Raw genomic sequence first — 24,455 nt, 5'->3', positions numbered from 1 at the left:
CAGGACATGGAACGAAGATAAAGACGAAGGTTCGGAAACCACAGATGAAGACAAGGAATACCAACGAAGAATAGAATGCCTTGAAGAAGCGAGGAAGGATCACGAGGTCTCCTGGAACTAAGAGCTGGAACGGAGAATCCAGGAGCAGTCCAGCTCCATGACTGGCTCCTTGCAAAGGCGAAGACTGACTGAAGGAAGGCCCTCTTTATAGGGCTGAAGAGGAAACGCCTTGGAAATGTCAGCAGGGGGAGCCCAGGAGGACTGCCCACCGCTGGCCCTTTAAATAGGGAAGAGAAGCGCAGCCGAGTGCCTAGGAGGAGGGCAGAACCATGGAGAGTGGCTCCATGATGATGGCGGCTCCCTGCTACGAAGAAAGAAGATTGATAGTGGCTCCCTGCTGCAAGAAGAGGAACTTAGGGGAGGCCTCCAGGCCGCGGAAGAGGACGTCTGTGGCGGCCTCCAGGCCGCGAGGAGACATCAGTGTCAGCGGCGGCCTCTGGGCCACATGGAGGATTGGCAGCGGCGGCTCCCAGGCCACATGGGAGGCCTGGTCAGCGGTGGCTCGTGCCGTGTGGAGACGGCGGTGTCAGCGGCGGCCTCCAGGCCGCATGGAGTATTGATGGCGGCTCCCAGGCCGCATGGGAGGCCTGGTCGTCGGGGGCAGCGACGGTCTCCAGGCCGCACTGCAGGTAAGGGGTGAGAGGCTGCTTGTGGGACTAGCTCACAAGCAGCATCGCAACAACTGGGTCAGACCTTCAAGCCCAGCATCCTGTTTCCAACAGAGGCCAATCCAGGCTACAAGTGCCCAAATACTAAATAGATCCCATGCTACTGATGCCAGTAATAGCAGTGGCTATTCCCTAAGTCAACTTGATTAATTGCAGGTAACGGACTTCTCCTCCAAGAACTTATCCAAACCTTTTTAAAACCCAGCTACACTAACTGCACTAACCACATCCCCAGGCAACAAATTCCAGAGTTTAATTGTGCGTTGAGTGAAAAAGAATTTTCTCCGATTAATTTTAAATGTGCTACATGCTAACTGCAGAGAGTGCCCCCTAGTTCTTCTATTATCCGAAAGAGTAAATAACCGATTTACCTGTTTCTAGACCTCTCATGATTTTAAAGACCTCTATCATATCCCCCCTCAGCCATCTCTTCTCCAAGCTGACCAGCCCTCACCTCTTTAGTCTTTCCTCGTAGGAGAGCTGTTTCATCCCCTTTATCATTTTGGTTGCCCTTCTTTGTACCTTCTCCATCGCAACTATATCTTTGAGATACAGCGATCAGAACTGTAAACAGTACTTAAGGTGCGGTCTCACCATGGAGTGATACATAGGCATTGTGACATTTTCTGTTTTATTAACCATTCTCTTCCTAATAATTCCTAACATTCTTTTTGCTTTTTTGACTGCTGCAGTACACTGAGCCAACGATTTCAATGATTTATCCACTATGATGCCTAGATCTCTTTCCTGGGTGGTAGCTCCTAACATGAATTTATATAATATTGTTTTTTGAAAGCAAATAAAGAATAAGGGAGTTTGGTTTTTTTTAAACAGAACTCAGTGTGGGGTATAACTAGTACTGGAGAAGGCAATAATGAAATACTCTTCTGTGGGTAAGGAAATGGGCTGTTTGCTTATTGCCCATCCTTGTTTACGAAAGAGAAAAATAATATATGCATATATTGTCAGTATGTGTACTTTTACACATGGTATTTTCATAGGTGTCCCCCAAGGGAGAGATAAGTTGGGGGGAAGTAACTGGGTGTGTAGTTTTGGCTTAAAATACGTGCACATAAAGCAGGTATAACTTTGTGTGAGTACAGTTTTGCTTTGATTATTTTGGCAAACATATTATCTACCCAATAATATGGAGCATTAATATGCAGTTGGCTTGTCTGATACTGGGGCTGCAGTTTTATACAGGAGATATTACTTATAGCAGCATGGGCTGACTGAAAATACGTAATGTAAAGGTAATTCATAATGTTTGGAAGGATGGTGGGAAGAGAGGGTGGTGATGAAATGTTTGACATCATTCTTTTTTTTTATATATTTTATCTTTATTAGTTTAAACAACATTTACAAAGGATAATCACTTTGTGCAGAAACAAAAGAACATATTCAACATTTATCTCACAACTTTCTCAGTAGTATTACAGAAGAAAAACAAAATCTATTAACTTGACCCCAAACATGAGAGAAGGGGGGCTCTACCAGGACATATGAGGAGATAATCTTAAATAAGAAAAACAATTTGAAGAACAAGCTTAGCGTTTATAACTATTCTTTTTTCTTTTATGACTCCACATTTGAAGCATCCTGAACTGAAGGATTGGGGGGTAATCTCTTCCTATTTTCCAACAATGCTTTCATTTGTTCAGGTATAAAGAAAACATAGGTAATACCTAACTTTAGTATACATCGACAGGGATACCTGAGTATGAAACTCACCCCCATTGAACGGGCCTCCTGTCGCATTGACAGGAATACCCTCCTCTTTTCCTGAGTAGCTTGAGCCAAATCAGGGAAGACCTGCGCCATTTTACCCATGAATTCTGCTCTCATATTTAAGAAATAGTTTCTCATTATCAGACTGAGATCTTGCGAGTAGATAAAAGAAACCAAGAGAGTAGACCTCTCTATTATTTATTTATTTAGCATTTTTATATACCGAAATTCATGTAGCAAGCTACAAATCAATTCGGTTTACATTTTAACATTAACATGCATGTAAGAATGCTATTACATTGAACAAGGAATATTAACTTGGAACAACTAAAACTGGGAGACTGGTATTATTTCAGGATTAGAAGTCTCTAGAAAAGTTGCTAAGTTTGCCAAATCAAGTACAGGAGCAGCTTCTCCTCCTCTAGACTTTGCGTGTGGCATGAAATACACTTTATTCAAAGTAGGAATATTCTCAGGTGCTATCTTCAGAATATCCACCATGTATTTCCTCAGTTATTCTCGGTTGTCCGCGCATAACCTTGGGAAAATTTATAAACCTAAGATTTGAGTTCCTTCATTTATTTTCCAGCTGTTCCAATTTCCTTTTAGTGACAATACAATCTTTCATTAAACCTGCTTGCACATCTTGAGACTTCTTTACTTGTTTTTCTAGTCTCTGAATCTTCTGTTCCAAATATTTTGCATTATAATCATGAGTAAAGTTTCCAATTTTCGAAGACACATTTGCCTGCTGTTGTGCAAGTTTAAATAAAGCCATCCCTATTTTGGTCATCAACTCCCAGAAAGCGTCCATAGACACGACCTCAGGTTTAGGGAATAAGGCACTCCCTGCTTCGGGCTCAGATTTGAAGAAATCTTCACCATTTGAAGGCATTTGAAGTGGATAAAAAAATCCAAATTTAAATTTAAATTTGCCGTCGGCAGTTCTGCCATCCCTTCTCCTGTCCCCTCCAGGCCTGCGAGTTCTCTCCCATTCCCCGTGGTGATTCCTGCTGCTGCACCCAACGACCCTGCCTGGACCGATACAGCACTCACCGGACTCGAGGAATCTCTGGGGACCGGCACTGGAGGCGTTCTGGAGTCTGGAGGGCTCAGGGTGGTTTCTCCAGGGTCGATCACGGCTCCTCCTGTGCTCACCTCCTGGAGCACGTCACCTCCACTTTCGAATAGCTTGCGGCCAGCTCTGTTATTGTACGCTGTCCTGTCGGAAGCGAACCCATCCTTTCCTTTTCAGGGGCATAATTTGCGGCTCACCAAGCCAAAGAAACAATCGTAGCAGTTGGAAAACGGACAGTGTCAGAGCTTCTGCTGCTACTACGCCGCCACCTTGGCTCCACCCCCTGGCATCATTCTTATAGTGATTATCATTATGGGGATTTATTACTCCTGTACTAATAGGAAATTGAAACAAACTGTGGCTGTATCAGTGTAACAAAGGTCTAAAAATTAGGATGGAATAAGGCATAGCAGCAGTATAACAAGGATTAATTACAGAATAGACATCTAAACTTGAATAAATAGACAACAGCACAGCAATTAACAGCTCATGGTAGCAAACGAGATACTCAGATAGTGCTAAAGAGAGGTTTGAAGTTAGCCAGTCAGTGGTATCAACCATTACAGGAGGTCGTCATAAGTTTGGCTTTTAAAATCTTGGTGGAAAAGCCAGGCTTTCATCTGCTTCCTAAAGTGGAGGTAGTCATCTGATTGGAGCTCTTCAGGGAGAGAGCGTTCAGAGGGCAGGTACTGTTCCCGAGAAAGTTCATCACCAGGTGTCAGTGAACACCTGATCTTCTGATTTCTTTTGCCAATAGTGTGATTATGGAGGTTCTGAGGGAGGACCAAAGAAGTCTGGCAGGTGTATAGGAGGACAACCTGTCTTGCAAGTTTGTTTCCTTTTATGGCTTTGTAGATCAGAGTCAGGGTTTTGAATTTGGCCCGGTGGTAGCCAGTGCACACTTTTGTAGGATGCATGTGCTGTGGTCCTGCCACTTCCATACATCTAGCCTTCAAGTTGCAGCATTTTTTGATTGGCTAAAGTTAGTGCACACCCTTCATTGTTAGTCCATTATAAAGATCATTGTAGTAACTCAGCCATGAGATTACTGTAGTATGGACTACTGTGATTGGACTCGTCTTCTTGAAGAAAGGGCAGAGTTTTCACACTTGGCACAAGTAGAAAAAATAGCTTTTTAAATGTTGCCTAGGTTTGGGGAAGGTCTGAGCTCAGCATGATTATAAAGGATCATATGCTGGTCCACCAATCAAATTGCTTAAATTCCCTCACCTGTTTTTTTTACCCTCTGCAGTGTCGTTGCTGAAATGGCCGTTCCACTGTAGTTCTTGGGGAGCTTTTCCCTAAGCTAGTTGTGGTTTTTGGTTTTTTTAACTTTCCTATCTAAAATTTCTGCAAATGAGATTTGTAGTTGTTGCATAATGAATTAATCTAATGAAGGTTTAGGGATACCATTTAGTTAGATGGTATTTACAAATAGTCCCTGAGAGCTCTAAATATGCATGATATAGAATGGCATACAATTATGCATATTCTTCAAGGATATTATGAAAACGTGATCAATTTGTGGCACTTAGACTCTGTGAATACCATTGATAAAGCTCCCTGTTGAGAGGAGCAAGCTGAGCAGTCCTGGTTTTACTCCATTGCATGCATGAAGATGTAGTCCTTGTATTTTTAGGGAAATTGAAATTAGCAGCCTGTGCATGCAGTGGAGAGAAGACTTAGTTTGTCCCCTTGACCTGGTCATTCTAGGGAGGTAACTCTTATTATTCGAGCATGATGCCTCCTATACCCTCACTTGCACATAGTCATGTTTGTATAATTGGGTGGGGGGGGGGGGACTCTTCAAACTGTCCACTGTGGTGTAAAGTCCTTGGGTACTTTTTTGTTTGTTTGTTTTACCCATGAAGATGACACCAGATTTCAAAGGTAAAATGTGAGCATGGTTTTGCACCTGCATTTTTGTGTGGGTGCATTTTTTTAATATCATGCATTGTTTAAAAATACATTCTTGCCCAAAATGCACTCCTCATGAATGCTCCTTCAAATTACTTTGAAAATTGCCCTGTAAGGGTGGTACCTATCCTGCAAAACATTAACTTGTAAATTCGCTAGCTGATGCATTGAATTTGCCCAGGAGAAAAATAACACCTGAACATTGACCCAGTTCAGGGAAGCAAGATGGAGGTTATGGCATTATTCTATAAATGTTTTTGTTTGCATAGTCACAGAATGGAAAAAAGTTCCAGCTAAGTTCAGCACATTTTCAGTCAACCTAGACATTTCTGTTTTCAGTTTAAAAAGATTTTAAATCCGGCTTATCAAACTGTGGCCAGTTAGATTAAGGACATTTAGACCTGGGTGCTTAAACTTAACCAGTTAACACTGGAAACCAGCACTAGTTGACTTTAGTCCTCTCATTTAAGAACCATCTCCTCCCGGATTTGGCAGCATCCCTTCCTCCTTCCCCTCCCATCTGATGCCATAAAAAGTCAGTGGCCATGCAGAACCCCTCCCTCCTGCCCAATATCATTAAAAAGTTGTCCCCACCCCCAACAAAAGATGCCTAATTGTTCTATTAGAGCAATGCAAGACGCTGGCCCATAGGAGCTAATTGTGTGTTGCTTGTTGACTCGCAACTGGGATCTTTTTTTGTGAAGGGTTTTTTGAGGAGCTGATTTGTGCAGTGTACTTTCTACCTAGCTTGATGCACTCTCTACCTAGCTTCAATCAAGCTAGATAGAGAGTACATTGTAGAAATCAACTCCTCTCTTAGCTGTCATCACTCCAAATGACAGAAAATCTTCAGTGATGTCAACTTTGCTGTTCGTACCTCTGACTGTATATATAAAAGTGCCCCCTCTTACAGTGGTATAATAGTAAAGTATATACTCAACATGACATCAGTATGAAATTACCTTTAAATTGACTCAAACAACTAGAACAGAATCCCATTATTCATATATACCTAGTGTAACTTTTACACAACCTTCATAACGCCCTGCAGTGTTTTGGGCATTACTGCTCCATTATTAAACTGCTAAAGGGCCATTTTTAATCCCTGGTCTTATATAGTCCAGCACTCAAAAATATTTTTGCTTTTTTCAATTTGCTTTTTTTTCTTTTTTGAATATATAAAAAATCAATATTATATAAAGATCATAATGCACATTAAATTCAGGGTGCTTGCCTTTCACCAATATCACACTTCTATTTGGTTCAAATTCAGGTACTTCCCTTGAATGGATAACTGAGCTCTCCAGCTCTGTGCGGTTTAGATTCGGGTATTTCTCTTGGATAGATAGCAGAGCTCGGTCCGACGTGATCGCGTTTCGTGTCCCAGCTGCCTCAGGGACTTCTCTGGTATCTGGTTTATATTCCGGTACTCAGGTTTCAAGGGATTGTTTCTCAATTTTGTTTCATATTTCTTCTAAAAAAAAAAACCCCAGAACATTATCACAACCACATTAATGGGATTTCTGCTTTCTGGTACTCATTTTTCAGGGATAAACTTACTTGTCCGTGAGCGTTTTCATTACGTCCTTGTGGTATTGGAGATGCCTCCTGCTGAACTGTGTATTTTGTCTTGTATTTATATGCATGCCCGTGATTTGATCTGGGGGCGGGCTACTCATGATTGTGCACAGATGATTTAGACTAAGATTGATAGGTTCAGGAATGAATTCACATGAACTGTGTCCATTCTATTTCTCAGTTGAGCCCATAGGGGGAGACTGTGCGTAATTAAAAAATCCAGCGCTGTTCGTGTTGTCGGAGTTGCTTTACCCTGTCACCTCCACACCAATGTGTGGGGATATATTCTAAGATAGTCCATCTTAAATCTTCGAAGCTGTGCTGATGTTCCAGAAAGTGTGCCACTAGTGGATCCTCCATTGTTGCAGTTTTTAAGCAGCTTTTGTGTTCTGTTAACCTGGTTTTTATTAACATCTTGGTCATCCCAGAAAATTGCGTACACTACAAAGCTGTCCTGACACATAAATTTCTTTGGTAAATTTATTTGGTGACCTGTGGCAGATCGGATAGTGGTCTTTGATTTTAATATGCAAAGGCTGCAGCCCTTACATTCGATCATTAATGGGGGTGCACTGGGAATTTTTTTGCTGGCATGTACAATGTGGTTTTTAACATTGGATCCTCTACTATATGCAAATCGTATTGGATCTTTAAAAATTGGATGTATTTCTTGTAGGATTTTCCAGTGATCACGGATGACCTGGCTTATGTAAGCAGACTTCATAGTGTGTCTCAGGACTATGGTCTGATGTTGAGTTGTCTCTGCTTGTGTTCCCTTCATAAACAAATAGTCTCTGTTCGCATACAGTACCCTTTGATATGCTTTCTTCACATGGGGAATGGAATAGCCTCTCTATATAAACCAGTCGGCCATACCTTTGGCCTGATGTTTAAAATTGGTTTTATCCGTGCATAAGTGCCGCAGTCTCAAAAATTGTCCCACTGGCAAATTCTTTTTAAACATGGTGAGGTGAAAGCTGTCAAAGCGCAACAGATTGTTCCTTTCATTTTCTTTTCGGTGGATGCTGGTGTATATTTTGGTGTCTTGTTTAATGATGAGGATGTCTAAATATGCTATTTTTTCATTGTAATTAATGGTAAACTTTAAGCAAGAATCGAGAGAATTAATCCATGTGAAGAATTCAAGAAGCTTAGTTTCAGGACCGTTCCAGAATACAAGGACATCATCTATGTACCTTCTCCAGCAAAGCATGTATTGCTGCAATTGACAATTCTGAATAAATGTTGCTTCAAAAGAGGAGACAAAGATATTCGCGACATCTGGAGCCATTGCTGCCCCCATTGCCATGCCCCGAATTTGAAGAAAGAAATTCCCATCAAACATAAAATAATTCTTGTTGAGGGCTAATGAGAGCAGGTCGACAATGTATTAGCTGCTGTGGCGCGGGACGAGTTTCTAAAACATCAGACACTGCTTTGGCTGCTAGGTCTTGTGGGATAGCTGTGTACAGCGATTCTATGTCCATGGTTACCAGTAAGCAATCTTCAGGGACTTCAAGTGTGTCCAAATACTGTAAAATACTAGAACTGTCTTTAACATATGATGGTGCTTTTGAAACAAACGGCTGCAAAATTTTGTCTAGGAAAATAGAAATCGGCTTTAATACCGAGTCATTTGCAGACACAATGGGGCATCCCAGGGAGTTTTGTAGTGTTTTATGTATTTTGGGGACTATATATAGAACAGGCATTCGGGGGTGCTTATTGATCAAAAATTCTTTTTCCGCGCTGGTTAAATATCCTTGTTCATGGCCTGTTTCTACTAATTTTTCCATCTCGCTCAGAATCGTGAAGGACTATCTGAATGTTGGAGTTACTAGGGTTCATTGTCAACTAACCCAAGTCTCATCTCAACCCATCACATCAACTGGAGTTTATCGGAGCTCTGCTAGATACAACTCAGACAAAAGCCTTCCTTCCCAACAAAGGGCTACTGCCTTAATGTCTGCAGAGGAAGAGACACACATGAATTATCAGACATCAGCATGAGACATGTTGAGGCTATGAGCCTCATGCCATCAATTTACATGTCACTTCCATGGCATATCTCCATATTAGGAGAGCCCAATATATCTTAGTCTCAGTGGCTACAGGCCATTCAAAACCTATGAGACAGCATCTATGTCACATGACCGCTCATGGACTCCCTGTCCTGGTAGTGAGACAATTCCAATCTGGTTAGAGGAATCCCCTTCCAAATTTCTCCAGTCCAAATTTTCTGCACAATGGATGCATCCAGCCTGGGCTGGGGAGCTCATGAAGAGGGACCTTATATTCAAGTCCTGTGGTTTGCTCAGGAAAAGGTCTATCAGATAAATTGCCTGGAACTCAGGTATGCCCTAAAGGCTTTCATAGATTGATTATCCATCAGTTATCCTTTGCTAAAGTGACACCCAAATTGAAATATACTACATCAGCAAGCAGGGAGGCACAGGCTCATATCTTCTGTGTCAAGTCATCATCCAGCTGTGGGACTGGGTGTAACAACTACTAGATAGTTCTCTTGCTCTTTGCAATGAACACACACACGCACTATATGAATAACAGTTCAAAATTTATTCTTACAATTAATGAAACAGATGATGATGAGCACAAGGATAATAAATACTTAAGTAAATAAGGTACAAGAGAGTGTCTGTATATTTATTTATGTATTTATTTAACCAATTTCTGTTCTGACAATCTGGAAATCTTAGGGGTAGATTTTCAAACAAGGCGCGTTGGCGTACTTTTGTTGGCGCTCCAGGCGCCAACAAAAGTACGCTGGATTTTAGTAGATACGCGCGTAGCCGCTAAAATCCGGGATCGGCGCGTGCAAGGCTATCGATTCCGTATAGCCGGCGCGCGCCGAGCCGCGCAGCCTACCTCCATTCCCTCCGAGGCCGCTCCGAAATCGGAGCGGCCTCGGAGGGAACTTTCCTTTGCCCTCCCCTCACCTTCCCCTCCCTTCCCCTACCTAACCCACCCACCCGGCCCTGTCTAAACCCCTCACCTACCTTTGTCGGGGGATTTACACCTCCCGGAGGGAGAAGTAAATCCCCGCGCGCCCGCAGGCCGCTAGCGCGCCGGAACGCGACCTGGGGGCGGGTACGGAGGGCACGGCCATGCCCCCGGACCGCCCCGGGCCGTAACCACGCCCCCGGGCCCGCCCCCAAAACGCTCCCGACACGCCCCGAAAATGCCGCGCCGACCGGGCCCGCCCCCGACACGCTCCCCTCACCAAACCCCGGGACTTACGCGAGTCCCGGGGCTCTGCGCGCGCCGGTAGGCCTATGTAAAATAGGCTCACCGGCGCGCAGGGCCCTGCTCGCCTAAATCCGCCCGGATTTGGGCGGATTTAGGCGAGCAGGGCTCTTAAAATCCGCCCCTTAGTGAATTACAGCTTCACATACATTGTTATAAAATAACATAAACTGCTTTACATAGTGAAATACAATGAAATGTGACAATACAAACAACACAAAACAGTGCAATTTTAGTGTAACATCAGTAGGGAAATTCAGTCGGCAAAGGCGAACTGAAAGACAGAGGTTTTTATAGACTTTTTGAAGCGGGCAAAATCTCCCTCAGTCCTAATTACTAAGGGGAGAGAGTTCCGGAGTTCAGGTCCAGCAATTTGAAACAATTGCAGTCTTGACTCAGATAAATAGGCCACTTTAAGGGAAGGGATTTCCAGGAGATGCTGCTGTGTTGATCAGAGAGCAGGGGAAGAATGACATCTCTGCATTGTCAAGCAAGGGGCATATTTGCAATGAAGGGCCTTAAAAATTAAGGACAGTACCTTAAATCATACTCGCCAGCCAATGGATAGCCCATGAAGACTAGCAAAAGTATTTACACTTAAGCTCTGAATCTGCACTTCCCTGGATCAGTTCCCTACAATCCATCAGTGTCAGTTGTTAGAAAACAACAGTGCTGGGACATCTAGCAAAGGTCTAGCTTCCATCTGTACCATGCTCATGGTTTCTCAGCCTTGCTTTTATGTATTTTCTCTTCCATTGTTCCTACTGATAAGGCCTCTCTACTCTCCTCCACCTATTAATTAATCATACTGTTTATAACAGTCATGTTTCTTTTCCCATGCATTCCAATCCCATGCAGGGCACACATGCTGATGCCAGATATCTGCTGACTCAGAAGATATTAATCTCAGTACTTCTCTTCCCTGCATATACTACTTATCCTATTCCCAAGTATGTATACACAATTTATATTGTTAACTTAGTGGTAGAATTCTCCTTGGCAGCCTGCCAGCCTCTATAACATAACCTAATACCATAAAGCAATATTTCTTCACATTTGCCCTCCCTAAATTCCTAATACACAGGATTTGGTACTTGGGGCTTCATACCTGACGGACATGGAAAATATCCTCGTAGACAGGGTGAGTCAGTTCTTGGATCCCTAAAAGTGGCCCCTGAACCAGGGGGGAGGCGAATTAGATGTTCTGCCACTGGAAAACCCCAGTGGTGAATCTTCACTTACCTTCGGAATAGGAAGGTCCCAGTCCTCTGTTCCTTTGCCTTAGATTGTGGCAGGAGATGGCTATTCACGTATTCTCTAATTCTACTAGTAGCTAAAGTTCAAAGACATGGGGACCATGATTCTCATAGTCTTCTATTGGCTGAGACAGATCTGGTTCCCACTTCTCTAGGAGAAGACCATCAGGGACCCAGTCAGAATGGGAAGTTCCCCAGATCTCTTCACTCAAGATCAGGGCAGGTTGCACCATCCCAAAATCAAGTTCCTGTTGATGCTTCAATGTTAAGAAGTCATTTGAGTTATCTGTGTCTTGAGTTCTTTTAGCTTTAAGAAAGGATTCCACTGAAAATTCCTATGATTTTAAATAAAGGAGGTTTGCTGTGTAGTGTAAACAAGCAATTCTAGATTCTTTCTCCTGCTCTACACAAAAACTGCTTGATTGCCTTGTACTTTTGTCAGAGTGTGGTCTCAAGTCCAACTCTGTAAGAATTCAGTTTAGTGCATTTGACACCTACCATCACCATGTAGAAGATAAGCCCATCTCTTTGCAACCTTTAGTTGTCTGGTTTATGTGGGGCCTGCTTCATTTGAAGCCTCCAATCAGGCTTTCTGCTTTGTTTTTGGACCTCAGTGTGGTTCTGTCCCAGCTGATGAAAGCTTCCTTTGAGCCACTGCACCCCTGTGACCTGATGTACCTGATCTAGAAGGTTGTGTTTTTGGTGGCAGTCACTTCAATGCGCAGGGTCAATGACCTCCGGACTCTAGTAACTTATCCACCTTATACCAAATGTTATCATGATAGGGTGATCTTACATATCCATTCTAAGTTTCTGCCTAAGATGGTGACTGAATTCCATCTTAACCAGTTAATCATCCTTCCAACATTTTTTCCCAGGCCATATGTTCACCAAGGTGAACAAGCATTGTACAGTTTGGACTGCAAAAGAGCCTTGATCTACCTAGAGCAGACTGAAATCCATAGAAAGTCCACCCATCTCTTTGTTTCTTTTAACACAGACTGGAGATTGCAGTTTCCAAACAAGACTATAACTAATTGGCTAGCAGATTGCATCTCCTTCTGTTATGCCCAGGCGAGGCTGAATCTGGAGGGCCATATCAAGGCTTACTCTGTTCAAGCCATGGCAGCATTGGTGGTTCACCTGCAATCAGTCTCCATGGAGGAGATCTGCAAGGTTGCATTGGGAATTTTTTCTACTCCTTCACATCTCACTACTGTTTGGATTGCGATATCCAACAGATGAAAGTTTCCCATCTTGATCTCATCTAGTGGGTAAGAAAATTGGTGATTATTTTGTCATAGAATACACAACACAATTATTTATAATAGAAGTTTTACCTATAAGTCTGAGAATAAGCAATAAAAGCATACAAGATTAGAGTTTGCATTAAAGAATATATACAAAGATACTTCCCCCTTTACAGTTTCCAATGTCAGCCTTATATATCTTTAGAAAATCAGAAACACGTTAGAAATAATAGTTCATCAGCCACTTCATTAACCACTGTAATGTTCAAAAGCTTTTCCTCTAATCTGTTTTCTCTGATTTCAAACAGTCAATTTGAAGTTGGTCTTTTTATGTTGATTCTGCTGACCTTTGCCCTAATTTCAGTATTTCTCTGGGCTACTCCTATGTGTTCTTGAGGCTTCAACTGTCTGTCCTTATATCAGCAAACACTTAGGTGTGGCCAAGCGGCTACTGTTCTGTTTTCCCTGATAGCTGCACAGTTAGCCTCATGAGTAACTGCCCTTTAATATATCTGATCTCATGATTTGTTTCTTGTTACAAGGCAAGCTAAGAAAAATGGCAAATTTTTTCTCAACTTATGGGCCTTATATCAAATAATTACACTAATTTCTATTGCAGTACAACATTCTTTATGTAAACTAAATAACTGCTTAAAATAATTTCCCACACTACAACAGCCTATTAGAAGGTCTTCAGGCTACCAAGATCAATTAATCCAGAATGGTACCATCCTGCGAGAACAGCTGGATGAAACTTTAATTCTGTTGAACTAGTGTCTGTGAAGGCAGTTTCTAACTGGTTAGGCTGTTGTAGTTGTAGTTAAATTTGGAGAAATCAGTGATGCCATGAGTCAGACAAAATGAAAAATATACTTTAAATTTTAATTGATATTACATTGAAATTGTCGGCTCAGTGTGCTGTGGCGGTCAAAAAAACAAACAATGTTAAGAATTATTAGGAAAGGAATGGCAAATAAAACAGAGATTTCATAATGCCTCTCTATTGCTCAATGGTTAGACCTCATTTCTGGTTGCCGTTTTTCAAAAAAGATAGAGTTGCATTGGAGAAAGTACAGAGAAGGGTGGCCAAAATGATAAAGGGCATGGAAAGGCTGGGGGCTCTTCTTAGTCTTGAGCTTCCGCTGCTGCTTCCATGTGTAAGTGCATGGCTTTCACAGTGGAACACGCCAGCCCTAACTCAAAAGGATACTTTGGCACCATCCACTTTTTCCTTGATCTTCACAAGCTTCCCTGTCCCTGCTACTGCACAGTATCCCTATAAAGTAATGCTGCCACCACCATGCTTTACTGTAGAGATGGTGTTAGGGTGATGTTCTGTATTTGTTTTATGTTACACACAGTGCTGAGACCAAAAAGTTCCACTTTGGTCTCCTCAGATCACAAAACCTCCCATGTGCGAGCTGTGTCCCCTAAATGTTTTTTTGCAAATGCTGTGCAGCAGACACATCATTTGGCTCTTCTTTGGCAGTGGCTTCCTTCTCGATACCCTCCCAAATAGGACATGTTTGTGGAGTAATCTTAGAATTTTTATTTATTTATTTATTTATAGCTTTTCTATACCGACTTTCCAATAACAGAATTACTGATCAATTCGGTTTACATTTTGAACTTTAACAGTGACAAGTAATTGTCTTACAATGAACAGGTCAATTTTTTTCCCAGTCTCAGCCAGATACCTCTATAGTTCTTTTAAAGTAATCTTCAGCAGCAGTTTCCTTAACCCACAGCTACTGATTTCAATCTGTTACTCCAATCTCTACCTTTCACTAACGCTATCCAGAACTTTTTTTGGCAGCTCGCTTTTCGGCATGTTGTGACCTTTTCTTCAAATTCACTTCATACAACAAAAACAGAAAATTCTTCCTCCAGGATTATTTGAATCGCTCAACTACTGTGATTGGGCATCTATTTAATTTATTATGGGCCACCTTAGGCAACTTTCTGAACCAGAACTAATTTGGTTTTAATATGAAAAGGGTATTAACACTTATGCAAGCAAAATTTCTTTTGCTTTTTTTTTTTTCTTTTATTTCTACAGTAATTTCTTTTTGGAATACTGTATCTGATTTTTCATGATGAAAGTGTAGAATAAGTTGTCTAGATCAGTGAAACTCCTACTTTAATGCATTTCACTTGCATTTTTTAAACAGAATGTGAAAAATGTACAAGGGTGTGAAGAATTTTACAATGCATTGTTCAAGCCACTGCAATAATCAATCTGAGATGTAACAGCCATATGGCTAAATTGACAAATATATCTATTAAAAGAAACGGGTCGCATTCACTGTAAAATTCTCAGTTGTGCAAACATGCTTCTGGAAGCCTTTAAAATCTGTTAGCCCTCAATCCAAAATTATTCCAAGACAATTATTAGTTTCCATAAGAATGCTTAGAACATAAGAACATAAGATATGTCATACTGGGTCAGACCAAGGGTCCATTAAGCCCAGTATCCTGTCTTCAACAGTTGCCAATCTAAGTCACCTGGCAAGTATAGAAACATTAAACAGATCCCATGCTACTAATGCTGGCAACAAGCAGTGGCTTTTCCCTATTAATAGTTTATGGACTTCTCCCCCAGGAACTTATCCAAACCTTTTTTAAACCCAGTTACACTAACTTCCTTAACCACTTCCTCTGGCAAAGAATTCCAGAGCTTATTTGTGCATTAAGTGAAAAAGAATTTTCTCTGATTTGTTTTAAATGTGCTACTTGCTAACTTCATGAAGTACCCTCTAGTCTTTGTATTATCCTGAAGAGTAAATAACAATTTCACGTTTACCTGTTCAAGTCCTTTTATGGCTTTGTAGACCTCTAGCATATCCCCCTTCAGCCATTTAACTTCTTAAAAACAAATAGGGATGTGCTTCGTTTTTTTCTAAGATGGCACCGGCCGTCCCTTGCTCCTACCATGAGACAGGGGCTGACCAATGGCACTGGTAGCCCCTGTCACATGGTAAGGGCAAAGGGCCACCGGTGCCATTTTGTTTACTTGCAGGCGATGGCCCGAGAGTGGAAGATTGCTCCCGGGACCCCTGCTGAACCACCGGGACTTTAGGCAAGTGTGGAGGGGTTTTAATTAACTAAATTTGAAGGTTGGGGTGGGTTTTTGTTTTTTTTTTTCAGCGAAAATTGCAGAGGAAAAAAAAAACGACCCGTTGGAAAACAAAGTTTTTCACGGGTTGCCCGACCCAGCAGAAAAAAACAAAGCACATCCTTATTTGTTTTTAAGATGTTATATTTATTATATTGTTTGATGTTTTATGAGGAATAGTGATATTTGTTTTTCTGTGGTTGCACTGCATACAGAGTCTGGCTTGTTGCAGTTTTCAGTTCAGTTTTTGTCGACATGTTTCTGTTTTATTTATTTATTCTGTGTTTGATAAGGATCTGATTATGTTCTGCATGTGTAACTAAAGTGGGGGATTCTGCTTGTGTGTAGTTTCTGTATAGGGATCTATAGCAGCCTAGTTTGTTCTATGTTCCTAACGGAAGGTATGTTGGTGTTTTAGGTACCTTTTCATAGATAGGGTTGTTATTGTTTGAGTGCTAGCAGTTAGTGCTGTTGTAGTATGGGTCCTTTACTATATTATAATTGTAATTCAGTTTACTCATGATATCTGAGTGCCAAGCCCACACTCAACAAGTGTTACAATAGGCCTAACACTATACAGGTCCCAAGTGTCTTTTTTGCTTCTTTTTGCAGGGTTTTCTGGTTGGCACCACATCACTGCATGTTGATACACATGTTGTAAGTGATATTTTTACCTCAGAAGGCTGTACTTTGAATGCCCTTTTCATGTAAAATCTTATTATAAATGCATAATTTTTAATTGTGTATGACGGGGGGGGGGGGGGGGGGGGGGGGGGGGGGGGGGGGGCACAAGGCTGTAAGATATTCAACTAGGGTGCCTAATACCCTTGTCCTGGGGATAAAATATCCTGGGACCCAATTTATATTCTCTGACTGGAATGTGTCTCACTTATAGAATTCACTTTTTTTTTTGTCACTTATTCTTTATTTTTATTAGAATATACATTTTTAACAGCTGAATTTTGTTGGCAGATTTGAAATGTTTTTTTAGTATAATTCCCTTGTCTATAGGACATACCTACTATCCCTGAGGCTTTGTACTGGGTTGAAATATTTAGTGGTTTCAAACTTCAAAGAATGTGCTTATGAGGTGTATTTTGAAAGTAGATTACTAAAAAGAAAAGCCCATGAATGGTTCCATATCATGGCGGGAGTGGGAGAAGCAGCATAGTAATTGTTTGCACTTGGTAGCAAAACAGGTAACAGGGAAGGGCAGGGGGTGATGTCTCAGGCATTGTCTTCTGCTAGTGTGAATGGACTGCTTCTGCCAGCCACTCCCCTGAACCCTCTCCCCTGCTGCATTTATTAGTCAGGACATGCATATGTACGAGCTCATGCATAGTCAAACAGAAGCATGAAAAAGGGGTTTCTCCTTCATTTCAGACAGCTGGACCTCCCTTCTGGTGTGTGACCACTCCTGCCATGTGACAACTCCTGACCAGGGCACACGATTTCAGTCGTGTAACTTCTTGATCAGCGAGCTGCCCTGGCTGTGGCAGAGCTCACCTGTGAGCTGACCCTTCTAATAAGTTCGTCCTTTTTGATTGGCTGCTGTTCTCTCCAGGCAGATTTGGGCACCTTTGCCAAAATGGGACTTGTCCCTGATATACTTCTTAGGTCAGTGTTTATGGAGAGAAGCTGTATTCCTTCAGAAAGTTAAACAGGCATAAGATAACTCATGCACATATTATTATTGTGTGCAAAGCTCCTCATCTTTGTATTTCTTTTGAGATACATGTCAGTGCCCATCATGTGAAGTCAGAGTTCATATTTTGTTGTATACAGCGAAACCTCTAGTATCTCCTAGTACAAGAACAATATTACAAATATTTGCTATATAAATATTTTTACTGCCTATGCAGTAAAATTTGATGACGAATTTTTAATATATGTACAATTACATGATGTGAATGTTATGTGGGCTATGTAGACAGATGCACAAAATGTGTTGCCCTGATATATACATACTGTTCCGTGTAAATTTTAAGTTTTAACTTCTGCAAATTGTTTAAGTATTAAGTGCAGCAGAGAGCTAAATAAAATGTGGTGCAAACGAACAAAATATTTAAACAGTGAAACAAGAGGCTTATGACTTTGATGCCAAAACAAAGGGCCTTGGTTATACTTATGAAATATGAAGATAATTTAGATTTGAACTCTTGATTAAGTGCTTATCCTATGAAATCATTATGTGATGAGATCTAGAAATGCATTTAATCCTAATTAGCTGAAAATATAAATGAAAAAACATGAACTAAATATTTGTTTAAAAAAAGAGACATTTTCAATTTTTTAGCCCAAATAAAATTTGGCTCTCTACTATAACTACCTATAACGAGAAAATCAGCAGTCTTGTCAACAGGAGATCCAATATCGCACATTAATTCAAGTTTGCACTTTTGACCTCTTCCTTGATGATCAGTCTTTGAGAGAGTCTCCTAAAAACATTGACCATGTGATAATCTGGACTGGCAGTGATCTTGATATATATCACTTCATTTGCATGCCATTGGTTTGATGCTGCATATTTTAAGTGGCAGTATATTGGCTCATTTTGGTGTGTAATTTTAAAATTGAGATGCCATAGATGTGTTCACTGAGTTTCCTTTGTTTATCCAGATTATCAGCGCTTGATGACCGTAGCGGAAGGGATCACTACACTCTTGTTCCCTTTTCAGTGGCAGCATGTGTACGTTCCTATACTTCCTGCATCTCTCCTACATTTTCTTGATGCTCCTGTCCCTTACTTGATGGGTCTTCAATCCAAAGAAGGAACTGACCGATCCAAGCTGGAACTTCCTCAGGAGGTAAATATTTCATGCATTATTAATCTATTGGAATTCTTTGACGGTGTAAACAAGTATGTGGATAAAAGAGAGCCAATTAACATATGTTTGGATTTTCAGAAGATGTTTGATAAAGTCCTTCATGAGACTCCTCAGAAAACTAAAGCCATTGGATAAGAGGCGTTGTCTCAATATGGACTAGCAACTAGTTAAAAGAAGAAAATAGAGAGTAAATGGTCATTTATAGTGGAGAATAGTGATTGCTTCAAGGATCTGTCCTGGGACCAGGGCCGTTCAACTTATTAATTAAGGGGTACGTTTTGGGGTAGATTTTAAAAAAGAGCGTGATCGCGTACTTTTGTTCGCGCAGCAGGCGCAAACAAAAGTACGCTGGATTTTATAAGATACGCGCATAACCGCGCGTATCTTATAAAATCCTGGATCGGCGCGCGCAAGGCTGCCGATTTTGGGCAGCCTGCGCGTGCCAAGCCGCGCAGCCTGCCTCTGTTCCCTCCGAGGCCGCTCCGAAATCGGAGCGGCCTCGGCGGGAACTTTCTTTCTCCCTCCCCTCACCTTCCCCTCCCTTCCCCTACCTAACCCACCCCACCCCCCAGGCCCTATCTAAAACCCCCCCCTTACCTTTGTCCCTAGATTTACGCCTGCTAGAAGCAGATGTAAATCTATGCGCGCCAGCGGACTGCTAGCGCGCCGTCATCCGACCCGGGGGCTGGTCCGGAGGCCTCGACCATGCCCCCGGGCCGGCACCATGCCCCCGGTCCCGCCCCCGAAACGCCGCGTCATTCGGCCCTGCCCCCAACACGCCCCCTTCAAAAAACCCCGGGACTTACGCGCGTCCCGGGGCTCTGCGCGTGCCGGCGGCCTATGCAAAATAGGCGCGCCGGCCCTGCTCGCGTAAATCCGGGCGGATTTACGCTAGCAGGGCATTTAAAATCCGCCCGTTAATGTATAAATTGTTTTTATTGGGTGAAATCGTACAAGAAAGAGAACACAAAGGGGTACGTTTTAAAGCTGTGCGTGTGGTTTTATAACATGCGCGTGTCATTGCGCATGTTATAAAATCTGATCCCCGTGTGCACATGCGCACCCAATTTTGTATCTGTGCGTGTGGGTACCTACTCGTGCACATGGGGGAGAATTTTTTTTAACACGCACGGTGACTCGATCAGGCCTTTGCCCAGTTCCCTCCCAGTCCGCTTCAATAAAGGAGGGGACTGGAAAGAAACTTTCCTATCCCCCTACCTAACCTTCCTCCTTTTCCTCTCTTCACCCTAAACCCACCCTAACTATCCTATTTTTTTGTTTAAGACTTTATCTGCTTGACAGAGCAGGAGTAAGTTCCACACGCTGGCCAGCTGCCAGCGCGGGCTTCACTGGGACAGCCCCCGCCCTGCCCATACCCTGCCCCAGCCTGCCCCTTTCCAAACCCTAGCTCTTCTGCGCATACCAGGAGATACGTGCATGGCTGGGATGTTTTGAAAATGCTCTCAGCTTGCGCTCAGCACTGCCACGTACATATCTCCTGGGATTTCTAGCTCCAGGTTTTAAAACTTCGGTGCAATGATCTAGAAGGAGGAGAAATGTGACATGTTCAAATTTGCAGATGACACAAAAATATTCAGGGTAGTTAAAACACAGGCAGATTGTGAGGAACTACAGAAGGGCTTTGTGAGACAGAATTGAGCATCTAAAATGGTGGATGAAATTTCATGTGGATAAGTGCAAAATGATGCACATAAGGAAAAATATCCTAATTTTAGAAACACAATGATGAATTCTGCATTGGGATTAACCATACAGAAAAAAGATCTTTGCATCATTATAGATAGTAAGTTTGAAATCCTCAGCTTATTGTGTGGTGGCACCAAAAAAACCCAAACAGAATGCTAAGATTTATTTGGAAAAGAATGGGGAATAAAATGGAGAATATCATAATCCAGGCCCCTGGTTTCCTGCAACAGATTTTTCAAGATTTTATGGCAAGAGTTAGCAATTCTATGGCAGATTTTTCAAAATTTTGGGGCAGGTACGTGGCAAATTTGCATAATTTTGCATAAACATTCACACCTCTGATTATGCAAAAAACAAATCAATTTCTTATTGAAAACAATTCATAGTGCTTTTAAACAATATTTAAAATATACACAAAAATATATCACGTACAAAAATCAACAATTTATCAAGTTACAGCATATGTTACAAACTTTTAACTGTGAAATGTTACTTTTTTGTTTTGAATTGAAGTAATGCAACCATTATTTTTATAGATTCTTGAGAAAGTCCTTGTTGTCTTTCCAGATATGAGCTTCTGTATGCTAAAAACTCCCTTAACATCAACAGTCTGTCCAATTGTTAATTACACAGAAAGATATGTGCACATATATTGGACACATGGAGGTCCATATTTAGAAGCATTACCCACATAACTCAGCTGTCTAAATAAATATTTGGGCCCTTATCTGGCTAAAATTTGGCCAGATAAGCTAGCGGTGTTCCAGTGGCATAACTGGGAGGAGCAGAGTTAGTCAGATAAGTTATCTGGCTAACTTGGATTTTGGGTTTTGTACAGTCCTAAAACAACTGCCATGGCCCCAGAATTCTTCTTTATGCGTCATTGTGATATCAGAATGATATATCACAGAGGTAATTGGATTATTGGAGACTTCTACAGGGTTGCAAGAAAGTAACTAAAGGAACAGCTCATGAGTTTGGTGAAGGGAAGAATCACAGGACCAGGACAGAAATAATCCAACTAATCATTGTGTGTCGTACATTGATCAAATTCGTATGCAATAATGTCAGATCAGGTGGCAAGCTCAGTCAATAAGATGGGTTGAAATACCACATCCTTGTTCCAGTGATATCACAGTTAGCTGCAGTTTTGTTTTCTTGTTTCAACTGTAAATAGAAATACTGAATGGAATTACAGATTTGTAGAAGGTTTCCCATCTATCATTTTGTAGGAAAGAGAATTTTATAATTAAATATAGAAAATTATATTTGTGTGTATGTGTGTGCATTTTATATTGGAATCTTTCTTGCTGCTGTTTGATATATATGAGCCTTTACATGTTAAAGCGTATAGCTGGAGCTGAGCAGTCAGATCAGAGTACTAGTTCTTATTTATTTATAAGCTGCTTAAACCAAGGCCCTAACTTAAATTGTGCCATCGCTTCATCCTTTGTAAAATTCTCATTGTGTTTCTGGTGGTGTGCCAATATTTTTTTCCCCCATAGGAAATATAATGAATAAGACATACACATAAATCACTATCTACTGTATCAATGGCACATTCCTGGCTGCAGAGGAACATAACTGGATGTATACGTAATTAAACTACACATGCCTATCCTGTTTGGTAGGTTAGGTTAGTGTTTTTTGACATACACTCTGTTCAGAAAAGATATGTCCAGTGTAGTGGCATTCATTAATATTTCAGTGTCATGAGAAGACTGTGATATTATTGACATACGAAATACACATATAAAGAGCTCTTACGTTTCTCCCCTTTTTTTTTCATAACTTTTTCTTGCAACTATGGTGAAATAGAAGGGTAAAATGAAGACTTAACATTCTATGTCTTCTCCAGGTTTGGAGTCTATTGATCTCCCTTGTTCCCTGTGGAGGTGATAGTGTTGCTGGTAGAGGGACATAGGGTGTTGGAGATCCAGCGTTCCTGCAAGGCAATGAAACATTATTTATTTAAAACATTTATATCCTGCCTATCACCAATTCTAGGTGGGTAACAAAAACATACATAAAATCTATAAAAATAATTGGTCCACCCTTGCCAGAGGGATTCATGTGGCTGTAACCTGATAGATTATCCTCACCAGCATTGCACTGAGGTTGTTATGATGCAGGAATTCTGGGCCATCTGGAACACAAAACCAGCTAAGCATTCCTCTGGATGCCATAAACCTTTCAGTCTTGGTCTCCAGTCATGGCCCCTTGAAACTGACCTCTGCAGACCCAGTGAAGAAGGATTTCCTTAGGGCATACCCTGAAGGTGGTGAGTGCCCTTAACTTCAACTCAGGTTCAATAAGTAAATCTCCTAAACTACCAGAGAACATCTCCTTAGGAGAACCATGGAATATGATGGTGCGTATGGAAAATGCCCTTACAGGTTGTCTCTCATAGTTATGCCATTTTACAGGGAATGTAGAATTCAAGATTCATTACCAGTACTTGCTGTCAAGAGCACATTTTAGAGTTACAACTGTTAACTCCATGTTTGAAGAAAATACCTCTTTGAAGTTAAAAGTTGACACTTCAGAAATTTTTGTATATAAAAACATTTTTCTGTTTATGAATTTTCCTCGATTGATTTGGTTTTCACCTTACAAAATGCTCAGGAAATATTTATTTTATTTATTTTTAAAAATGTTTAGCCTGCAATTATCCCAAGTCTTAAGCGGTTTACGAAAGCATGCATTCATAATTAAAATCACACAACACATAACCTAACAAAGAAAGTAATGTATATCTTAAAACATCTAATAATTAATTACCTCCATCAAACAGTGATCATAAATGTAATTAAATCAAATGGCCTCAGACTATTACAGATCACATACTCCTGTATATTAGTTTGGTATATTAAAGGCCTGCTTGAATAAGAGAGCCTTTAGCTGCTTTCAGAAAGTTTTACAGCAAGTCTCCTTTTGCAGTACTTCAGGAATCTGGTTCTATAGGCTTGGGCCTGCCACCGCAAAGAGTTTAACACTTTTCTATACCGACCTTCATGGTTAAAAGACCATATCAGATCGGTTTACATCGAACTGGGGGACTGAACCAAAGACAATAGTTAAAACAGGAAAAACAAAAAAAAACAAAGAAAAACAAAGAAATAGTTAAAACAGGAAAAACAAAGAGAGAGAGTCTCGTTCTCTCTCTCTCTGGTTTCCACAAGTTTGATCATTTTATGGCTAGGTGTATCCAAAAGACATTGTCCAGAAGATTGCAGGTTTCTAGCAAGGTGATATATTTTTAGAAGGGAGGAAATGCAAGAAGGAGCATCACTACTTAGAGCATTATGGACCTGATGGTCCATAATTTAAGATTTTACATTTCACCCTCCATTTTATGGACAGTACAAAACTGGTGAGATGTGCTCATAACGAGTAATGTCAATTAAGCCTTGCGCTGCAGAGTTTTGAACAGCCTGCAGCACTTAGAACATTGGCCAAAGTATATGGAATTACAGTAATCTAGTGCAGATATAACCAGCAGACAAATAAGATTGTAACTAGGGTAATATCTCTAGTTTCCAAAACGTTTTTGGTTTTTTTTGCCTACTGCTCTGATCTGGAGCTTAAAGGTAAACTCAGAGTCATTATTACCCCCAAATTGTGTGTTTTCTTAATAATAGGAATTGAGCTCCTGGCAGATACACTAGATGTGAATGGTGGCAGGGAATGGCAGCTGAGTCTACTGATTTTATGTTTTGCCAGATTAGGTGAGAACCTGTTCCTGGTTAGCCAACTCTCAGGCCAATACAGAATGGTGGGCTCAGCTGAGTAAACCATTAGCCCCCGTTTGGACGAGCGTTTTTGATGCGCTATTATTACCCCTTATACAGTAAGGGGTAATAGTGCGTGGAAAACGCGCGGCCAATCCCCTCCCCCCCCCCCCCCCCGAAACTAATAGCGTGCCGCTGATGACATGCAAATCATTGTTGATGAGCCTATTAGGTATTCATCCGCAATACAGAAAGCAAAATGTGCGGCCAAAGCC

General features: G+C 41.3%; 1 protein-coding gene across 3 annotated transcripts in view; it reads left to right on the top strand.

Moving 5' to 3' along the window:
* Positions 1-24,455, top strand: part of DENND5B (DENN domain containing 5B) — a 476,583-nt gene that overhangs the window by 179,156 nt on the left and 272,972 nt on the right. For all 3 annotated transcript variants that reach the window (XM_029600012.1, XM_029600011.1, XM_029600010.1), the window contains one exon: positions 18,534-18,721. In XM_029600012.1, coding sequence (XP_029455872.1) covers positions 18,534-18,721 — 188 coding nt within the window. The remainder of the gene's footprint in view (positions 1-18,533; positions 18,722-24,455) is intronic.

The sequence above is a fragment of the Rhinatrema bivittatum genome, chromosome 4 (genome assembly GCF_901001135.1).
Source record: "Rhinatrema bivittatum chromosome 4, aRhiBiv1.1, whole genome shotgun sequence".
NCBI classification, from domain to species: Eukaryota; Metazoa; Chordata; class Amphibia; order Gymnophiona; family Rhinatrematidae; genus Rhinatrema; species Rhinatrema bivittatum.
This window is presented reverse-complemented; position numbering and strand designations above follow the sequence as displayed.